The sequence below is a fragment of the Stegostoma tigrinum genome, chromosome 6, assembly GCF_030684315.1.
Source record: "Stegostoma tigrinum isolate sSteTig4 chromosome 6, sSteTig4.hap1, whole genome shotgun sequence".
NCBI lineage: Eukaryota > Metazoa > Chordata > Chondrichthyes > Orectolobiformes > Stegostomatidae > Stegostoma > Stegostoma tigrinum.
In genome coordinates this window covers 96,849,520-96,864,641 of record NC_081359.1, presented here as the reverse complement: position 1 = coordinate 96,864,641, position 15,122 = coordinate 96,849,520, and the positions used below count along the sequence as shown (strand labels likewise).

Here is a 15,122-nt window from a genome sequence, read left to right as displayed (position 1 = left end):
ATGCCCTTTGATCTCTTTAACCCTAAGAACTATATCTGGCTCCTTCCCAAAAACATCCAATGTTTTGGCCTCAACCACTTTCTCTGTTGTCTTAAGTTGTTATTTTGTCTCTGTGTTTCTTCCCTGATCAATGAGCATTTTAAAAAATATAAATAAGTATTTTGGGTCTCTCGCCTTTTGAGTCCACAGGTTGTTAGTATCGTGATCAGAATGCTGAAGGCCCAGGGGCACCACTTCTCAGATGAAATGTAAAATTGAGGCACCGTCTGCCCGTTAAGGTGAAAGGAGAAAATCATTTTGCGGGAAATCAGCTAAGTTTTCTTTTTATTGAGTTTTACAGAGGGTTGCTGCCTGTGAGGCCTAGCAGGTTCACTAGTATTATCGTTCCAAACTCGCTTTGCTGACTAGGTACCATGCCACTGTGGGAACCCCTCATCTGATTCGCCCACCTGCTGTAGGCAAATGTACTTGCCACTGTCAGGAGATCCAAGGACCCCTGACTCCATCTTTTAAAGGCCTTTTGTGTACCTGCTCAAGCACTAGCAGTCCAGGGCTGCCAAGCAATTTTCAAGGCGTTTGTCCTGGACATGGCACACAAGGGAAAATCAGTGCCCTGCTTTGTGGTCAGCAGCCTGTAAGCAGGATCACTAGAGGAGAACATGGCACCAGACTCTGCTGGCCTGGTCCAAGGTCACTACCTGATTCATTCATAAAAATGCTGGTATTCTTCTTTATTTCTGGAGAGTTTTTATTTTTTGGAAAAGAACGTGCTGGGATCAATATCTACCTCTGAGGATGCCGTGTTGTAATTCTATTAAAGTTGAATTTTGGGTGACAATCTAGCAAGTTACTGAAGGATTTTCTCTTTCATCACATTCTCCATTCCATGGAGCCTTTCATTAAATCTAGCCCAAACTGTATAGGTATCCTCAAGAGCACAATTGTTGCTACATTAAGTTAAAAGATTTTATTCTATGTAACTAGATTTGTAAGTGCCACCTTCTGAAATTATTTAAGAGCTCAGCATGGCAGAACTTTCATTCCATATTTGCATAACTACTGGCATCACTCAAGAACATTGCGTTAAAATGCCAAAATTACCCATTGGATGTATGATCTGTGTGTTTTGAACACAGTAATTATGCATTGGTGTCTAATATTAAAATGTGTTAATTTTAATGTTTGTCCCCACTGACACCTGGATGCCAGAAATCTTCCAGGACAAATCTATGCCTGAGATGCCACAACTACATGCGTTTGCTTTTGGCATTTGCATTACACTTATCATTGGTGAAGTTATGCAATTGAAACCCAAAGGAAATGTAGAGTTGTAGCTCCTCATTTATTAATTGTAACTGAATGAGAATTCAACTGGGTGACTGAAGGGATTGTTCAATAATTACAAATTAGGCAGAGAGAAATAAAATACACTAGAAGTGGCAAGATAAAAAACACAAAATGCAGGTCTTGCGACATTTGAATGGAAGTGAAGAACTTTCAATGTTTCAAGTTCGGCAAGTCATTGTGAACTTCCACATTAAATCTGTTTCACTTTCCAAGAATACTGCCAAGTTGCTCCAGCACTTTCTGTTTTTATTTCTGATTTTCAATATCTGTAGTACTGTAGTTTTATACAACATAACTGTGTGCAATTCGGTCTTCTTTCTTGAGGAAAGATGTAATTGCATTTGGAGGCAGCTCTGAGAAAGTTCACTAGATTAATTCTAGAGATGAAAGGCTTATTTTTATGAGGATAGATTGAGCAGTTTTGACTAATACATGCTCGTGTTTCAAAGGATGGGAGGAAACATAATTGATGTATATAGATGCTCAAATGGATTAATAAAGTAGACATAAAGCAGGTGTTTCCCCTTGTGGGACCATCAAGAAGGAGAGATCAGAGTTTTAGGTTAAGGGGCAGATTTAAAACCAAGATGAAGAGAATTACTTCTCTCAAATTGTTGTAAATCTGTGGAATTCACTACCGTGGAGAATGGGACACTGAATAAATTTAAGGAGGAAATAAACTGATCTTGAATTAGTAATGGTTCAAAGGCTTATGGATAAAATGGAACTGAGGCTCAGACAAGATCAGCCATGATAAATTTAAATGATGGAGCAGGCTCAAGGGGCTAAATTGCCTACTCCTGCTTCTAGTTCTTTTGTTTATCTGAATAGAAGTGAATAGTTCAGGCAAATAACAATCAGACATTGAAAAGAAAATTGCAGATGAGCAGAATTTAAAAGGTATAGAACAAAGATAACAGGGAGAAAATATTTGCAGAGCAGCATGACCTGGAAAGAGCTTAACTGTCAATGGAAATACTCATCATGAAGGCCACGCAAAAGTGTTTTTACTTTACTCACTTCTGGAGCATGGGTATCACTGGCTGGGTCAGCATTTATTGTCCTATTTGCCCTTGAGAAGGCAGTGGTGAGCTGCTTTCTTTAACCATTGCAGCCTATATGCTGTAGGTTGACCCACAATGTGCTTAGGGACAGAATTCCAGGATTATGACCCAGTGACAGTGAAGGAATGGTGAGCTATTTCAAAGTCAGGATGGTGAGTGGCTAGGAGGGGAACTTGAAGGTGGTGGTATCGCTATATCTCCGTAGCCCTTGTTTTTCTGCTTGGAAGTGGTCGTGGGTTTGGAAGATGCTGCTGAAAGATCTCCAGTGAATTTCTGCAGTACATCTTTTAGATGGTAAACACTGCTGCTACTGAGCATTGGTGGTGGATGCTTGTGGATGGGGCGCCAATCAAGTGGGCTGCTTTGTCCTGGATGGTGGCATGCTTTTTGATTGCTGTCAGAGCTGAACCCATCCAGGCAAGTGAGGAGTATTCCATCAGACTGATGACTTGTCCCTTGTGGATGGTGGACAGGCTTTGGAGCGTCAGGAGGTAAGTTACTTTCCACAGTATTCCGAGCTTCTGACCAGCTCTTGCAGCCACTGTATTTATATGGCAAATCCAGTTGAGTTTCTGGTCAATGATAATCCCCAGAATGTTGAAAGTGGGGGATTCAGTGATGGTAACACCACTGAATGTCAAGGGATGGTGGTTAGATCGTCTGTTATTGGTGATGGTCATAGCCTGGCATTTGTGTGGCACAATTGTTACTTGCCATTTGTCAGTCCAAGCCTGGATACTGTCCAGATTTTGTTGCAATTGAAAACGAACTTCTTCAATATCTGAGGAGTTGCACATGGGGCTGAACATTGTGCAATGACGAGTGAATATCCCAACTTCTAACCTTATGATGGAGGGAAGCCCATTGATAAAGCAGCTGAAGATGGTTGGGCCTAGGATACCACCCTGAGGAACTCCTGCAGAGATGCCCTGGATCTGAGGTGACTGAGCTTGACCAACCACAACCATCCTTCTATCTTAAATCAAGACTTAAAAGGATGTTACCAGGACTGGATGGCCTGAGTTATAAGGAGATGCTGGACAAGCTGGGACAACTTCCACTGGAGCATAGAAGGTTGTGGAGTGATCTTACAGAGGTTTATAAAATCATGGGGTGGGGGCATACATAAGGAGAACAGGAAATGTCTTCTCCTGAGGACTGGGGAGTTCAAAAGTAGAGGTCATAAGTTTAAGGTGAGAGGAGAAAGATTTTTAAAAGGTCCTAAGGGGCAACTTTTTCACACAGAGGCTGGTTTGTATGTGGAATGAACTACCAGAGGAAATGAATGATGCATGTACAGTTACAGCATTTAAAAGATATTTGGACAAGTACGTGAATAGGAAAGGCTTAGAGAGATAGGGTCCAAGCACGGGAAAATAGGACTAGCTTAGTTTGGGAAACTTGGTTGGCTGGATGAATTGGACCAAAGGGTCTGTTTCCATGCTGGATGACTCTAAGTATGATTGAACACAGTTTCAGTCCATTTTCTTTAGCTTTGTGTTGTAGCAGAGGGCCTGACAGACACATATTCCATGATCTGGAGAATCATGATTGCCCTTATCTGTTAACAGTCAGCTTGAAACAGTTAGCTGCTTCCTTTTTTCTTTGCAAAGTCATTTTTGGTCTTGGAAAGCATGCTCCTAAAATTTGGTTAGTGGTTTCCTTATAACTGATTGTAGTAAACAGCACCTTGTGTCTCATTTGAGCTTTCAATGCTCTCAGATTTAATTGTGTTCACAAGCCTCAGCCATAAGTTCTGAAGATGGTCATGAAACATCACGTTGCCATTTTTTTGTTATTGACCAAGTCCTTGGGAAAAACAGAAAGTGCTGGAGAAACTCAGCCGGTCTGGCAGCATCTATGGAGAGGAAAGTGGGATTAATCTTTCAAGTCTAATGACCCTTTATCAGAACTGAAAGCAGCTGGGAACTGGTGGTATTAATACTGATGTCAGTGGAGTTCCTTTATTCATTCAGGGGAGGAGGGTGTTGCTGGCCACACAGCATTTATTGCCCATTCCTAATTTCCCAGAGGGAAGCTCAGAGTCAACCACATTGCTGTGGGCCTGGAGCTCACATGTCAACCAGACCAGGTAATGATGGCAGCTTTCTTCCCTAAAGGACATGAATGAACCAGATGGGTTTCCCCCCAACAATTGACGATGCTTCCATCATCATCATTAGACTATTAATTTCAGATATTTTATTAAGTTCAAATTTCACCATTTGCTGTGGCAGGATTCGAATCTGGGTCCTCAGAATGTTATCTGGGTCAACAGTCCAGTGATAAAACCATGAGGCCATCACCTCCCCCTGTATTGTGTTGTTGGTGTTGTGTTGTGGAAGGAGTAAGTGGAATAGGTGGAGACAGTGCCCAATGAGAGAAGGAAGAGGAGAAACAGACAAAGGTATATCAGTGAGAGCAATAAATGCTGACTGGGTGCTAACGGGAAGTGTGAATGATTGTAAGTGGGTTGGCTGTGCTGAGAGCAACCCATACAGCACAGCAGCTGGGCAGTTGGGGGTGAATAATGAACATGGGGAAAGAGACAGAGACCTTTGCAAGGCTGAAGAGAGCTCACTGTGCGAGCCAGGGTACTTTAGCAATGCCCACACAGAATGTTGGTACTGCTGAAGAAGTTGGCTCTCCTGCAAACTTTGGAACCTGTGATTTTCCCTATTTCTTTCATTGTTAACTGCGTAAGTTTCAAATTTCAGCTTTTTGTGCTATTCAACTATCTCAATAAAATTACTGCCAAACAACTGTCTGCCAAATTGTGTCTTGTTCATCGCCATAATATCTGAGTTTCATCATATCTAGAAGCAACAGCATAATTGTAAAATGTCAAAGAAATTATATTTGTTTAAGCCCTACATTTTAAAAAAAAATCACCTTTCACTTCTAATCATCACTCTTTCTCCAATTCGGTTTTTTTCTTTGTACGTTTTATGTCCTTTTTTTTGGTCTGCTTATTCTATGTCTGACAGATGGATTAATGTTACACAGACCTTGAAGCGGATTGTCTGTTCATCCCATTAGCATGATATCTTGGCAAAAACTAATTAGGTAGAAAGCAAATACAACTAAAGGGAAAAATAATCTCTTAGAGAACCCACATTCTGAAAAAAAGCGATATGATAAGAACGTAGGAGGTGGGATCAAAAATAGTTTACTCAGCCCTTGAGCCAATCAATAAATGCATGGCTAATCTGATCACTTCTCATTGCTGCTTATCCATATAATCTTATATCACCTTATTTCTCAAAAAATTAACTACCACTGCCTTAAAAATTTTCAAGGATGTTGTTTCTGCTGCATTTTAAAGAAGAGTGCCAAAGACTCCTCAGAATCTGAGAGAAGACGATGGCCTGGTGGTATTATTGAGAGGCTATTAATCCAAAGATCCAGATAATATTTTGAGGACCCAGGTTTGAATCCCACTGTGGCACATCGTGGAGTGTGAATTCAGCAGAAATCTGAAATTAAGAGTCTACTGATGACCATGAGTCTATTGTCAATTGTCGGTAAAACCCACTTGGTTCACTAATGTCCTTTAAGGAAGGAAATTTGCCATCCTTACTTGGTCTGGCATACATGTGACTCCAGACCCACAGCAATGTGACTGACTCTGAATTGCCCTCTGGGCAATTAGAGATGGGCAATAAATGGTGGCCTAGCCAGTGACGCCCTCATCCCATGAGTGAATTAAAGGAAAGAAAAATAAAGCCCCTCATCTCCTGAGACATAGGCACTTGTGGGTCCAGGTATACAAGTGACTGAAGATGGTGGAAAGTCGGGAGAGTTGTTAAAGTGCTTCTGGGAACCTTAGCATAGTTAACAGAAGTAAAAGGTAAGGTCACTATAGTACTACCAGACTACAGAGCTGCTTTCTCATTAGAGACAGATGACTGGTGGTAGTTTAACCTGAAGGTCAGCACACCTCAACTGAGGGGAGAGGTTGAGAAGGAGAGTCTTTCATGGTAACCTCTGCCAGTTGAATTGAACCCAAGCTGTTGGCATCACCAACTAGCCATCCAGCGTACAGAAGTGAGGAAGTTATAAAAATTGTTTTGATTTCACTGTGGGGGCACTACATCCAATTGACAGCTCAACACTTTAGGTTTTATGTCGAGGCCTGAAAGAGGAAATGGTGTAAGTTAACTGGAATGGTAGACAGTATGAAATTCTTCAATTACATGGAGAAACTAAGATTGTTTGTTTTATTTAAAAAAATGCACATCCTGAACTTCTGCCAACATGCAGAACTTTTATGTGTCCTTTGTCAGATTTGATTTTTCGATGTTATCCTGGTCAGTCATTTGCCAGCTTCCACTCTCAATGTATTTGAGCGTATTTTTAAAAAAAAACTCCTCTACGATCCTAAATCCCAGAAAGTCCCATTCAGCCCTTAGCTCACGGATCTACATTGACTCCCAGTTCAACAACAGCTCAATTTTGTGTCAACTGTGTATGGCGTGCCATCAACTTGGCGAAAGGAGCTCTGAAACTGGATGTGCAAAGCGTTGTCCTTGACCGACTGGTCCAGACTGGCACATTCCAAGGTCCATGGTGAAGGATGCACTCAAAGCCAGCAAGGGGAAAGTCCACTGTCTAAGACAATTCAGGCCCATTTACTGAGGGGCTGGTAACATATAGAACCACTTGGCCTCTATACTTGTAACTGAATGTTTATAGTGAATGTGACATTTTGCAATTGGAGTGAGGCACCAAGGAGGGCAAAGTTCTCATGTGAGAAACGTGGTATTCTATTGTATTTTCCCCACTGACCCATTTGAAAAGTTTTGTAATGTACTTCAAGATACTTTACAAATAAAGTATGTTTATGAAAAAGGAGGCTTAATTTTAATGTTCTCATCCCATCCTTCACCTTTTCTTGCAAAGACACAGAATGTGAGCACCCTGTGTTGACTGACCTCAGGAGTGTGAGTTGTGAGTGCTCCTCACTTATCATAGAATCGCTACAGTGTGGAAGCAGGCCATTTGGCCCATCAAGTCCACACTGACTCTCTAAAAAGCATACCACCCAGACCCACCACCTCACCCCTGTTTCTCCCATGCACATCATGGGCAATTTAGCACAGCCAATCCACCTAAGCCGCACTTCTTTGGGCTATGGGAGGAAACCAGAAGAAACCCCTGCTGACATGGAAAAAACATGCAAATTACGCACAGACAATTACCCAAAGGTGGAACTGAACCCAGGACCCTGGTGCTGTGAGGCAGCAGTGCTAACCACTGAGCCACTACACTGCACTTGTGGGTACACACCTTGCTGTTCTCTAAAAGCAGTGATCCTAGCAGTCAGCTCGAGCTTTGGGATCAGTCAAAGACCAAGAACAATTATGTAATGCACAAATCTCAACTCTATTTACAGCAGGCAGACTGCAATGGGCACATTTCAGACCTAGGTGAGCGTGCCTTGTCATCCAAGGAGTTCAATCAAAGCTCCAGTTCTGCAGAAGGCTCCAATCAGTACCTTAGTTTCTCTTGTCACCAGTGTTGCTGGAACTACTGAGTATGGTCACTTATCCCCAACATCCACAGCATTTTGCTTCAAGTTTATGGAAGCCTTGTACATCCCACCTGTGTTGCAATTCATTCCTTGCCCAACACCATGAAAACAAAATGGGTTTCCTGTTAAGTCAACTTTCTCTTTGTTCCTTTGGCTTTACTGCTTTAAAAGGACTGCAACATCTGGCTCTTTAACAGTGGCTACGATTGAACAGCAATCAGTTGATTGTGAAGTCTTTTAGGCCATTGTGAGGGCCTGCTAAAATGTTATATAAATGTCAGCAATTTGTGTCTCCTCATTTTTTATTTGTCTTTTCAAGACACGCTACTTAATACTTCCAGCAATAATTGTGATATGGAACTATCACTGAAATATAACAAGAATACACAATTGGTTCTGTCTACTGAAAACCAAATCACCACCTGGAATCCCTAAATCATTAATTGTTTTAATTTGCATCAGTTATTAGCTTTTGGCAGTGCTTTCAGATGCATAAAGTGAGCTGCTGTTTCATATTTATCACGCGCAGTTTTGATAGCCAAAACTGCGAGGGAAAATAATTTCAAATGAAGCTCCTAGAGATACTTCTGATTGAGTATGTGTCATTCTGTTACATTGATGTTATATATTTTATCTGAAGTATTGTTCTTGTATTAACCATAGTGTGCATTTTCAACAGGTTGGATCGCAATGTTGGGTGCAATATGGCTTCTGGTGCTGACTGATAACCATGACTTTGAGATTATACTGCACAGAGTTGAATGGGCAACGCTTCTTTTCTTTGCTGCACTCTTTATCCTCATGGAGGTACTTTATATTTGTGACTAGTATCTTTTTTAGCAAGATTAAGAGCTCCGTTGTATCTGGGCTCCAGGATACAGGAGCACAATCTTAGGATAAGGGACCAATCATTTGGGATTGGGGCGAGAAGGAATTTCTACGCTCAATGGGTTGTGGTTTGTTGGAATTTATTCCCTTTACCTGACAGATCAGAAGCTCCAGCACTGTGTCATTGTGATACAGGGGAACCTTAATTTGACTTTGGACTGTTTGACTCTGCCAATGGCTGCCATTAAATTTTTGTGTATTTATCTTAAATTAGGAACAGCAGTTAAGATGTGAGCTTGGGAAGATATATTTGCAAAGGGACATGGCAATAGCAAGTGAACAGGCAGAAGCACAGTGTTGGAAAATCTGTGGATAGCATAACAACTGGAAGAAGTGAGCACAGAACTAGCTGGTGATATATGCGAGGGACCTTGTCAACTGCATGGAGTGTGAGGAATAGAATGTTTAATGAGGAAGAATAATAATAAGACTGGAAGTTGATGCTATAGGAGGAACTGACCATGCCAGCAAGCATTGCTTGGGAAGAGGATTTTAACTAGGCAAGATCTGGTTCAGGAAAGGGAATGAGGCAATGAGACTTATGAAGAACATATATCTGATAAGAGGTGCGAGAGAATAAAGGAGAAAGGGCTGAATCAGAACTTGGGAACTTGCTGGAATATTGTCTGTATAGTGGATGGCATTTGACATGGGCAATACTCTTTTCCCTCATTTCCTATGATTCTGCTATAATGGACACAGCAGAAGAATACTGGCAGCATGCATTCATTATTGGTATACTACAATCACCTGTTCACTTCGGGCAAGCATATAACTTCAAAGGTTTGTATATGTTTGAGTCAAGCAGTATTTTGATTTTAAAGGTCTCACCCTTGTTTTCACATTGCTTCCTGACCTCATGTCCGTTCCCTCAAATCCCCATAATCTTAGTTTTCCAAAATCCCTTGATTTGGGGAAGGTCGCATTCAATTGCAAGATGGCAAAAGTGACTGCCTTGTTCAAAAAGAAGTTGTCTGGAAACTCTAGGCCAGTTAGCTTAACATTTGACATACAAAATTGCTGGAAGCTATTTCGGAGGATGTTAAAGGTGTGTAATATGTTAATACCTTTTGTTTTAGAGTTTGAATTTCAGATTAGTGGTATAAAGGTGTTTGTTGATTTTTTTGAAAAGGATTTTGAAAAGTTTAATTAACTAGCTCAGCCTTTCTGCAGCCATGATTTTAAACGTATGTGTCAGAGAGCAGGTGACTGAAAGCCTCTTGATATGTTAACAGAAATTTCTTTATATGATAGGGATTTATGACAGAAGAGAGAAGACGTTGAAAAACATTAGCTTGCTTCTGAGTTGAGAATAATCAAAGATTAATTTTAGCTTCGAAAATCCCAAGAGACTGGAATATTTGAAGGAGACCTTACCCTAGATAAAAGAGATTGCTTAGAGCAGCAAGGAAATATGTGAAAGGGTGCAGTTTATGAAGCTTCCGGTCCTTAAAACTCTACATTGAGTTATTCAAAACTGAGGAAATATTAAATTTTACTCGTGTGAGGGTTCAAAGAAAATGATTCACAGGAAATAAGGAAGAATTTATTCAACGAATTGCAAAGTTTGAACAGGGAAGGATAACTTCTCTGATTATTGAGTATCTGTAAAGTGATGGTGTAAGGGAATAGGACCTTAAGACATAGGAGCAGTAAAAAAATTCCCCACTCTCTGAGAGAAGAAATTCCTTCTATCTTCATCTTAAATCAGCAACCCCTTATTTTGATATTGGGCTGTGTGGCTTTAGACTCTCTCATATGAGGAAAGTAAACCTCTCTGCAACTACCTTTTCAAGCACCCTAACAATCTTATATATTTCAATATGGTCACCTTCTAAACTCCAATGAGCATAGGCTTGAGCTACTCAACCCGACCTCATAAAGACAATCCCTCCATGTCTGGGTTCAACCTAGTCAACCTTCTCTGGATTGCACCCGATTTAATTTAAATAAGGGGACAAAAACTGTTGGCAGCATTCTCGTTGTGGTCTAATGAGTGCAGTAGAAAGTTTTAACAAACTTCCGCAAGGAAAAACTGCAGATGCTGGGAATCTGAAACAAGCATTGAACCTGCTGGAGAAATACAGCAGGTCCGGCAGCATCTGTGGGGACAGAAATAGTGTTAATGTTGAGAGTCCAGTATGAATTCTTTCAGTTCTGAAGAAGTTAAAAGCCAATCATTTTGATGTGATATGAAGTTACATATAGGCCAGACCAGGTAAGGATGGCAAATTTCCTAACCTAAACAACTCAAGTAAGCCAGATAGGCTTTTATGCAATTGTTATAAAGTTGCTATGAGGCGAGCTTGTAATTCCAGGTTTTTAATGAATTCAAATTTCACCATCACGTGGAATTGAACCTCTGCTCCAGAATACTAATCTAGGGTTCTGGATTACTCATTCAGTGACATTACCAGCACAGGACTGCCTCCTGTTTACGTTATTTGATTTGTTATTTTTTGTATAATAAAATTCTATTCTATTGTTAAAATCAAACCTGTACCATTGTAGCCTTATGTTTCAACAAAGGACTATCACATTAAATTTGATTTTAAAAAAATTGAAAATATAATTTATTCTGTCATTTGGGGACCTGAGTTGACTAGTGGTAACAATAGCTGATCATAACAAAATTATGACTGAAATTTTCACAGCTCTTTGAAGAAAGTTTTGGAGAAAATTAGAATGTGGTCCATTAAAAATAAAGTACAATAATGTCCATGTAACAAAAATATGTTGAGAGAATGGGATAAAAAGAATGGCAAAGAAAGATAATGGGCTTCAACTCTGCTTAAACGGTTTTAAGTCTCTACTTTCACAACTCATAACACAGCAAGAGACCTATTGCTGAAATCTGGGCTGCTTCAACACTGTATTTATTATAGATTGTTTCAGCTGAAACTGAAACAGTGCTAGTTCCAGGAAACCTGTAATTCCTTGCAAGCTGCCAGAAGCTTATAAAACCAAATAAGAATCAAACTTTAAAAAACTATATTAATTTTGAAGGAGATAATGGGAACTGCAGATGCTGGAGAATTCCAAGATAACAAAATGTGAGGCTGGATGAACACAGCAGGCCAAGCAGCATCTCAGGAGCACAAAAGCTGACGTTTCGGGCCTAGACCCTTCATCAGAGAGGGGGATGGGGGGAGGGAACTGGAATAAATAGGGAGAGAGGGGGAGGCGGACCGAAGATGGAGAGTAAAGAAGATAGGTGGAGAGAGTGTAGGTGGGGAGGTAGGGAGGGGATAGGTCAGTCCAGGGAAGACGGACAGGTCAAGGAGGTGGGATGAGGTTAGTAGGTAGCGGGGGGTGCGGCTTGGGGTGGGAGGAAGGGATGGGTGAGAGGAAGAACCGGTTAGGGAGGCAGAGACAGGTTGGACTGGTTTTGGGATGCAGTGGGTGGGGGGGAAGAGCTGGGCTGGTTGTGTGGTGCAGTGGGGGGAGGGGACGAACTGGGCTGGTTGAGGGATGCAGTAGGGGAAGGGGAGATTTTGAAACTGGTGAAGTCCACATTGATACCATATGGCTGCAGGGTTCCCAGGCGGAATATGAGTTGCTGTTCCTGCAACCTTCGGGTGGCATCATTGTGGCAGTGCAGGAGGCCCATGATGGACATGTCATCAAGAGAATGGGAGGGGGAGTGGAAATGGTTTGCGACTGGGAGGTGCAGTTGTTTTTTGCGAACTGAGCGGAGGTGTTCTGCAAAGTGGTCCCCAAGATTCCGCTTGGTTTCCCCAATGTCGAGGAAGCCGCACCGGGTACAGTGGATGCAGTATACCACATTGGTAGATGTGCAGGTGAACCTCTGCTTGATGTGGAATGTCATCTTGGGGCCTGGGATGGAGGTGAGGGAGGAGGTGTGGGGACAAGTGTAGCATTTCCTGCGGTTGCAGGGGAAGGTGCCAGGTGTGGTGGGGTTGGAGGGCAGTGTGGAGCGAACAAGGGAGTCACGGAGAGAGTGGTCTCTCCGGAAAGCAGACAGGGGAGGGGATGGAAAAATGTCTTGGGTGGTGGGGTCGGATTGTAAATGGCGGAAGTGTCGGAGGATGATGCGTTGTATCCGGAGGTTGGTAGGGTGGTGTGTGAGAACGAGGGGGATCCTCTTGGGGCGGTTGTGGCGGGGGCGGGGTGTGAGGGATGTGTCGCGGGAAATGCGGGAGACGCGGTCAAGGGCGTTCTCGATCACCGTGGGGGGAAAGTTGCGGTCCTTAAAGAACTTGGACATCTGGGATGTGCGGGAGTGGAATGTCTTGTCGTGGGAGCAGATGCGGCGGAGGCGGAGGAATTGGGAATAGGGGATGGAATTTTTGCAGGAGGGTGGGTGGGAGGAGGTGTATTCTAGGTAGCTGTGGGAGTCGGTGGGCTTGAAGTGGACATCAGTTACAAGCTGGTTGCCTGAGATGGAGACTGAGAGGTCCAGGAAGGTGAGGGATGTGCTGGAGTTCTTTAAGGACCGCAACTTTCCCCCCACGGTGATCGAGAACGCCCTTGACCGCGTCTCCCGCATTTCCCGCGACACATCCCTCACACCCCGCCCCCGCCACAACCGCCCCAAAAGGATCCCCCTCGTTCTCACACACCACCCTACCAACCTCCGGATACAACGCATCATCCTCCGACACTTCCGCCATTTACAATCCGACCCCACCACCCAAGACATTTTTCCATCCCCTCCCCTGTCTGCTTTCTGGAGAGACCACTCTCTCCGTGACTCCCTTGTTCGCTCCACACTGCCCTCCAACCCCACCACACCCGGCACCTTCCCCTGCAACCGCAGGAAATGCTACACTTGTCCCCACACCTCCTCCCTCACCTCCATCCCAGGCCCCAAGATGACATTCCACATCAAGCAGAGGTTCACCTGCACATCTACCAATGTGGTATACTGCATCCACTGTACCCGGTGCGGCTTCCTCTACATTGGGGAAACCAAGCGGAGGCTTGGGGACCGCTTTGCAGAACACCTCCGCTCAGTTCGCAAAAAACAACTGCACCTCCCAGTCGCAAACCATTTCCACTCCCCTCCCATTCTCTTGATGACATGTCCATCATGGGCCTCCTGCACTGCCACAATGATGCCACCCGAAGGTTGCAGGAACAGCAACTCATATTCCGCCTGGGAACCCTGCAGCCATATGGTATCAATGGGGACTTCACCAGTTTCAAAATCTCCCCTTCCCCTACTGCATCCCTCAACCAGCCCAGTTCGTGTCCTCCCCCCACTGCACCACACAACCAGCCCAGCTCTTCCCCCCCCACCCACTGCATCCCAAAACCAGTCCAACCTGTCTCTGCCTCCCTAACCGGTTCTTCCTCTCACCCATCCCTTCCTCCCACACCAAGCCGCACCCCCTGCTACCTACTAACCTCATCCCACCTCCTTGACCTGTCCGTCTTCCCTGGACTGACCTATCCCCTCCCTACCTCCCCACCTACACTCTCTCCACCTATCTTCTTTACTCTCCATCTTCGGTCCGCCTCCCCCTCTCTCCCTATTTATTCCAGTTCCCTCCCCCCATCCCCCTCTCTGATGAAGGGTCTAGGCCCGAAACGTCAGCTTTTGTGCTCCTGAGATGCTGCTTGGCCTGCTGTGTTCATCCAGCCTCACATTTTGTTACCCTTAATTTTGAAGGAGACATCTTAAAGCAGAAGTCAGGAAGTTGTGATATCTCTCCTAAATGGGATAACTGTGTAATTCAAATGTGTTAGTGTACCATCAGAAATATGTCATTAAATAGAACGGATCTTCCAGATGTATGTTACATCTTTGCTGAACTGTTGTGTACCGAGTGAACTATCATATTCCTTTTTCATCTTCTCGTGACTCTGCATGTGACTTGATTTTTCTCTTGTTTAACATTTCTCTTCTAGGCACTGGCTAACCTGCAATTGATTGACTACATTGGAGAGCAGACAGCTACATTGATAAAGGTAATCTTGGGAAGAAGCACAGAGGAAATAATTTGTTGCTCCTTATCTTCACCATCCAAAGGCTGATTTATCTGATGGTTACTGTTACTTTTAGATCTCATTTGTGAAGAACCTGTAACAATAGTAAGCAGCAGTTGTCCCAAAAATATGCGACGATGCCTGCTAACTATGCCAGCTGCGTCTCAGTTGGTATCACTTTTGCATCTTACACCCACAAGAGATACTGAACTGGCATCCAAAATTCAAGCTCCCTGGATGATGTAAAGATGTGGAAATTAAAATGAACCAGAAAACCTAGACGCAAGAAAAATGCCAGGATTATAATTCAATTGAGAATTTGGAAAAGTACAAAGATA

At 43.1% G+C, this 15,122-nt stretch overlaps 1 protein-coding gene across 1 annotated transcript in view; it reads left to right on the top strand.

The window, feature by feature from the left end:
- Positions 1-15,122, top strand: part of oca2 (oculocutaneous albinism II) — a 468,272-nt gene that overhangs the window by 349,143 nt on the left and 104,007 nt on the right. Inside the window, exons 19-20 of the mRNA XM_048532874.2 lie at positions 8,624-8,751; positions 14,707-14,766. Coding sequence (XP_048388831.2) covers positions 8,624-8,751; positions 14,707-14,766 — 188 coding nt within the window. The remainder of the gene's footprint in view (positions 1-8,623; positions 8,752-14,706; positions 14,767-15,122) is intronic.